General features: G+C 50.7%; 1 protein-coding gene across 3 annotated transcripts in view; it reads left to right on the forward strand.

Annotated features, from left to right (window-relative positions):
- Positions 1–856: 856 nt before the first annotated feature.
- Positions 857–7,078, forward strand: part of pdzrn3b (PDZ domain containing RING finger 3b) — a 78,146-nt gene continuing 71,924 nt past the window's right edge. For 2 of the 3 annotated variants that reach the window (XM_076015697.1, XM_076015700.1), the window contains exon 1: positions 857–1,800. In XM_076015697.1, the coding sequence (XP_075871812.1) occupies positions 1,087–1,800 (714 nt within the window). In that variant the 5' untranslated portion in view covers positions 857–1,086. The remainder of the gene's footprint in view (positions 1,801–7,078) is intronic. The other variant, XM_076015699.1, reaches the window with a different exon arrangement.

Consider the following 7,078-nt stretch of genomic DNA (forward strand, 5'->3'; position numbering starts at 1 on the left):
ACTGTCTTGTTTTCACATTTGTTCGTGCAGTTGCTCATCCAACATCTACAAACTACTTTTTGACCTTTGGCTGCGGTCTACATGTGGAAAAATAGAGGAAAAAACACATAGCAGAGAGCAGATTTTAATGAACCAAACAAACCAGGAGAGCTGGCGATGTTACTTTGTGGCGTCACAAAGGGGTTGTCCCACAAAATGTGTGCGTGTTTGTGTTGTAACGGACACTTCTCGAAAAGTGGAGCACGCAAACAAAGACTTGAGTTCACAGACGGTTAACACATCCGCTGTGACGTGTTCACGGCTTTGAGGCTGAGCATTTGGAAAGCTGGCCTGATTTTTCTGTTCAGTCGCTCCCTGATAAAAACGAAACAGATTGTTGTTTTTTTTTGTCCAGGGTGCGCAGCTACTCGGAGTTTTACGGTAGAGAATTCCTCCAGTGTCGTCCCTTGAAATGTTGCATTCACGGCACTCGGACGAAAGAGTTGCCTCATCTCGCCGTAGGGTTTCCTCTTGGAATGTTTTTATTCAAACTATATTTACATGTATGTATTTATATGTATATATGTAAAGTATATGTTTACATACTTCTCAAATTGTTCATTGGCTGATATGTGTTTTTGTTAAGAAGACGAATCTTTAACTGGCCGAAAAACAAACAATTGTACATTTTTACAGGTGATTATTGTTGATTTCATTTTTTTTATCAAGAACGTATAAACGTGTTTCCGCCACTTGAAGCCAAGCCAGAGAATCAATCAGGTCCCTTGTAGACAACCGTAGAAACTTTTTTCAAAGTTCCGCTCGTAAGATGCCCCTGAACGCAGCACCAAAAAAAAAAAAAAAAAGAGAGAGAGAAAAAATGTCTGGGCTAATTAGTTTGGCTTTAGTCAGGGGAGAGTCCGTAGTTGGTCCTTGAACGCTCCACCGATGTCCACCTAAAAACCGCCCCGCTGCTCCGAGCAAGATCTGCGGGGGTGGGCAGTGAGAAAACTTTGGGTCGGGACTCTTTTTTTTTTGTTTTTGTTTTGGTCCTCCTCTCCTCGGACCCCGCTTTTTTTTTTTTTTTTTTTTTTTTTTAAACACATCATGGGATACGAGCTGGACCGCTTCAAGGGGACCGTGGACCCGGATTTCAAATGCAACTTGTGCAACAAAGTGCTGGAGGAGCCGCTGACGACGCCGTGCGGACACGTCTTCTGCTCGGGCTGCGTGCTGCCCTGGGTCGTCCAGCGGAGCAGCTGCCCCGTCCAGTGCCAGCGCATCTCCGCCAAGGAGCTCAACCACGTCCTGCCGCTCAAGAACCTCATCCTCAAGCTGGAGATCAAATGTGACAACCACGGGCGCGGCTGCGGCGCCGTGGTCAGGCTGCAGCACCTGGCCGAGCACGCCGAGTCGTGCGACTTCGCGCCGGCCAAGTGCCGCCACCGCGGCTGCGGCGAGCTGCTCAGCCTGCGCGACGTGGACGCGCACATGCGGGAGACGTGCGAGCTGCGGCCGGCGGGCGTCTGCGAGGCCGGCTGCGGGCTGACGCTCACGGTGCGCGAGCGGCGGCTGGGCGGCCACTGCTGCGTGAGCGCACTCAAGGCGCACAGCGGCGCGCTGCAGTGCAAGATCGTCAGCCTGGACCGCGAGTTCAAGACGCAGACCATCAAGGCCAACCAGCGGGAGAAGTCGCTGCTGGCGCAGCTGACGGCCGTGCACGGCGAGCTGCAGATGACGGCGCTCAAGTACCAGAAGAAGTTCACCGAGTACAGCGAGAGGATCGACTCCCTCACCAAGACCGTGGCGTCCTCCTGCCAGGTAGGTGCACGGACGGACGGAGGTGGGACTCCTGCAAGAAATGCAACCTGGGGGTTTGCAGTGTTTCCTCCACTGTTTGAACAGATATGTGAGGTGAGGTGAGGTGGGTTGGAGGGGGGGGGGGCAACTTTTGGCCCGTACACACTTGAAAAATCTCCTTGCAGGCCCCTGACAGGCACCCCTGGGTCATCGTACTGGACCTTCATGTCTGAACATTGCTTTTTTTTTTTTCTTCTTCCCTGCTCTGGTTGACTCTCCACACTGTCGCTTGGCCAGCTGGGCTTTCCAAAGAAACTTCTGGGGGTTAAAGCAACACTCACCGGAACCTCCAGCAGTCCAACTTAGTTCCCCGACACTTTACCCTTCAAACTCTTTCCCACACAAACTCAGGCACATTCATTTTTGAAAACTTTTTCCCTCACTTCCCACTTCCCTCCACCACCTACCAAGAATTTTCTTATTATTATTTTTCTTCTTTTTCTCCTGCAGTCCTGCAGTGCTTGGAAGTTGTGTTTCTTCCCTGTCTGCTTTTGAGACATGGATGTCAGCTGTGCTGCCTTCTGGCCAGTTGGCAGTGGGTTGGGGGAGGGGGGCGGGGGGGGCAGGGCCAAATATTTACTGCAGTTCTGTACACAACGTGAGCCAGGTCCCACTTAGACGGCCTCCTGGCTGCACGCTTGGTTTTTTTCTTTGTTTTTTTTTTTTTAGAGCCATCCGTCATCACGTTTGGCCCCTCGCTGGGAAAGAAAAAGGTGCAAATAAATTAATAAAGAAATAAAAAAATCAAAGTAAATGAATTGGACGTGGCCAAAAGTTCGTCAGAGTGGAACCGGCGCTGGCTTCAGTAGCGGTGGGATATCACAGCGTCGCCAAAGCTTTTGGAAACTGCCGACTGTGATAATGAGCCGATCCGATGTTGACTTCCTCCAGGCCGACGGCGGCACGCGGTTTCCAAGTCGCTGGTTCCCCAGGAGACGTAGAGGAAATCCTGCGGGCTCAACCTCCCCCCCCCCCCCCCCCCCAACACACACACCCACCCTGCAGTCAGGATTTTGTTGTGGTCTAAATTTAAATACCTAACGAGTCCTGTAGTCACCAATTACCAACATCATAAAGGATGCGGAAGTTCATTAACCACTTAATGGATTGAATTAGTGCACGGCAGCTGCTGTGGTCCAATGGATTCAGAGCTTTCAGACTCGTAAAAAAGCCCAAAAATTATTTCCGGAACATGAAGGTGGAACTCCGCTCATTAATTTGTGCACGTTGGGAACAAATTGCTGCCAGCGGCCTCATAAAGCGCAGCATTTATCTCCAGTTCCTTTACTTTCCCGCACCATCATTCCCACTGGGGCTTTTTGTTGTTGTTGTTTTTCAGCCAAGACGTCAAACATGTCCTCAGATTCTTCATTTCCTCTCTGATTCTTGCAGTTATGTGTCTTTTTTTTCTCACGCGTTCGTCAATGTGTTCAGTCCTGAGTGAAATGTGTTCCGGTCCACTGGGGAATTGTGCATCCGAAGCGCTGAGCGGGAGGTTGTTGGAGTGCGGGGGGGGGGGGGGGGGGTGGCGGGTGTGGTGGGGGGTGTGGTGGGAGTCGGGGGGGCTCGAAAACAGCTCGTGCTGGCGCGCTGGCTCGACGCGGAGCACAGCTGGTTATTGTAGTTCATCTGACAGAGGCATTTCCGCCCGACAACAGAGACATATGTTCAGTGTAAGGAGCCTTTTTTCCCTCCTTTCATCGCCTTCATGCAGGCAGCCAACTGGATTGCTTGGTTGGGGTTCCCTACACACACACACACACACACACACACACACAAAACAGTGCTTCACGCGTTGGATTGGCTGTAAATCTTTCTGAGACTCTCTTCCTGTTTTGATGCTTTTTTTTGATGGCTGAACCCTCGTGTTGCTTCGTAACTGTGCAAAAGAACCAGCGTTTGAAATGTTTGATTGTTCATGTTTTCCTGAAGCAGCCGTCTAGCGAGGTTTGTAGTATCGGGCCCGGTAATTTGCACGATTACGGATCTGCACACAGAGTTGCGAAACTGGCCAATAAGATTGCACTGCTGGATGAGAAATTTCCAGAATTTGTCTTTTTTTTTTTTTTTTTTTTGCCTTAGAATTCTTTTTCCCCACCCAGAGATAAAAAGGACAGGGTTTTGTTGCTGGGGAGCAACATTCCTGGCGGATTGCTCGTGTGTGGAACCGACTCCGTGTCACTCCACAAACAGTCCCGCCCCCAAAAACAAAGCAAGCAAGAGAGTGAAGCAACAAAATTGGCCAAAACAAAAACAAAGCTACTGAAAAAAACAATACAGAATCCGGTCACATGTAGAGTGTGTCAAACGCACTTGTTTAAAGGTGCGCTGTGTTCTGTTCCTTCAACACTAGATGTCGTAGTTTTGCAAACGAGCGCTGTGCCAAAACAAACCGACTCGCTGCACATTCGCAGCACTGATGGAGCGATGTAGCGGGAACCATCTAGTGTCTTCTACACATCAAGCCATGAAGTCAGCCTGGAATATTGCAGCCAGAGGGTGGCGCTCTGGGTGATTCTGCTGGGTTGTTTGGTTTTACTTGTAAATCACAGTTTAGCGGCAGGACATGTTAGCAGTGTCTAACATGTTCTGCTATTTGTTGTTGTTGTTGTTGTTTTGCGTCAGGAGTGGTGCTGCAGTTCTGTTCAGTTCTGACTGGAGGGCGGCAGGACAAGAACAAACACAGGGGGTGCTGTGACATATCTTTCTAATTGTAGAATGTGACGGCGCTAGCTCTGTGTATGGCGATGTTTATTTGGCGCTTTTTCCTGAACCCGCTGACCTGAACATCGCACATCACTGCGTTTTAAGGTCTGTGTGGAAAAAACAGCGGCGGAAAAACAAGGACAAAGTCAGAATTTGGAACAGGAAGAAATAATAATTTGAAAAACAGACATAAGGGAATTTGGAAAAAAAATCAAATAAAACTGGTGGTTTAGTGGTAGCAGTAACCTACTTTTGCTTGTTACTGAGTTGACTGAGAGTTTCAGTGTTGTCTTTTAATACCCAGCCGGCCTCGGCCAGGCGGATCAGGATGACCCGGCCGCTGTGTGGAATAACTGACTGAACTTTCCAATAATAGTCCCTTGCACTATTTAAACTTCTCCGGCGAGCCGGCCGGAGTCATAAAACAAAGCGGCAGCGGCTCTTGGATCTGGCTCTGCTCGGCCTCAGCCCGCCACCGTCACACTTTCCACTCTTGGCCGCCGCAGAGGTTTGGACTTTAAACACCTCCCCCCCCCCCCCCCCCCCCACCGTCCCGGTGCCTCTGGGGATAACGGACGACTTTGTTTGTGAAAGCGGAGGAGCATCCCTCACAGTTTAGGGGCGATGTCGGCTGGAGGGAGTCAGGAGTCGGGCTTCATGTGATGGGGCAAAGCGTCCTCGAAATAAATCTCAAGATAATTACGTTGCCGTTCCGCCCCCCTGTTAGTTTTTGCTGACACACCAGCGTCTCTTGATGATGACGGAGATTGAAATAATCAAAAAGTTGACCGGGGAGGGTGGTGGTGGTGGTGGTGGGGGAGCTTAATCTGATTTGCTCTGACGTGACGACAAGTGGATGAATTAGCCGCCCGCTTCAAATTAATCTGCTGCTGCTGCTGCTGCTGAGCTCGACTCGACGAGAGGTCCGCGACCCGGTCAGCGGGTTCCTGCCCGCACGGCACATTGGGAGGCTTTCTTTTTTTTGTGTTCGCGGTACAAACAGAAGACGGCGTGACAAGAGGCAGAGAGGGAAGCAGGCAGGCAGGCAGGCAGGCTGAACCAGGACAGAATCGGAAAGTGTGAGCAGGGCTGCGACTGGAGCAGCAGTGATTTGTGCCAAGTCACCAGCGAGTCGCTCGCTCGCTCGCTCGCTCGCTCGAGCCCGAGGTCACCGCCAGTTTGTTCCACACCCTTCAGTTTGCTTCCTTCACGTTGTGTTTTCCCTCTTTTCCCAGCAGCCTATGATGTCATTGCAATTGTGTTCTTCATCACCCAGGAATCCCGAAGCGTTTAGACGTTTATTTCGCAGAGTGCTCACAGATGTTTGCAGCGAGGTGTGTTTCGATCGTCGACTCCAGGTTTTCACCGCTTCTCCTGCACCCATGGTTGGGGGGTGGGCTTGGGGTAGTGGAGGGGTGTGGGGTGGGGGCGGGGCTACACAATGGACAGGTTGCCAGTGCATCGCAGGGCAGCACAGAAAGACACTCGCTCCCACACCGATGCTGGGCTGGGTGCCATTCCAAATCTGTGGGCTCGATGCCAATTTCATGACCTTGGTTTCCTTGCGATAGACAACAGAAATACTTTACAGTGTACAACTTGGAAAGCTTGCAACACACAACACAAATGTTGCATTTTGCTTGGTTTTGATCCACCTTCATGAACGTGGAGCCACTTCAGAATCTTTGGCACGATGGTCATTTTCACCCTTACATCAACAGAAGCTTGCCAGTGTCTTCACTTCCCGCCTCTACGATGTGAAAGCCAATCGGCCGCTTTGGATCTTGATGCCAGATGATCATTGGCTCGCAGACGCTGACTTTGGAACTGAGAGATGATTCGTTTCTAGAGATGTGAGAGCCACCATGTCGCCCAGGTTCGCTTTAGCTTTCTTGATTCACATTTTCTTTTTCTTTTTTCTTTCATCCAAGTCGGCACTCCCGGTGGTTCGCCCGCCCTCCCGCCCGCCGCTCTTGTTGACAGTTACGGCTGTATCTCAGCGACATGCGCCGCTGACATTCCTACACGGCCTGCCAAAATGGAGTTGGACTGTACATGCACATGGTGTCCGCTTTATATTTAGTCACCATATGATGTGGCAGCGTGCTCAAGTGGCAGCTGGGACCACGCTAGCTCATAACTCTTGTAACTCTGAAAATAAAATAGAGAGAGAGAGAGAAGAGATTCGATGCTGAGTCGGCGCATTTTCTGCGGGGTTTTCTTGTCATGTAGCGACGGGGGTCGGAAATTCTGGGGCGTATTGATTTTCAGAGGTCAGGAGTGTGGGAATGGATTCCTGCTGTCCTGGTCTCCTGACCTCCTGGTCTTCAGGTCTCTTGGTATCCTGGTCTCTTGGCTTCTTGGTCTTCAGGTCTCTTCGTATCCTGGTCTCTTGGCTTCCTGGTCTTCAGGTCTCTTGGTATCCTGGTCTCTTGGCTTCCTGGTCTTCAGGTCTCTTGGTATCCTGGTCTCTTGGCTTCCTGGTCTTCAGGTCTCTTGGTATCCTGGTCTCTTGGCCTCCTGGTCTTCAGGT

Source organism: Nelusetta ayraudi, unplaced genomic scaffold (genome assembly GCF_046127955.1).
Source record: "Nelusetta ayraudi isolate G7.1 ecotype Tasmania unplaced genomic scaffold, CSIRO-AGI_Nayr_v1 ptg000193l, whole genome shotgun sequence".
Classification (NCBI taxonomy): Eukaryota; Metazoa; Chordata; class Actinopteri; order Tetraodontiformes; family Monacanthidae; genus Nelusetta; species Nelusetta ayraudi.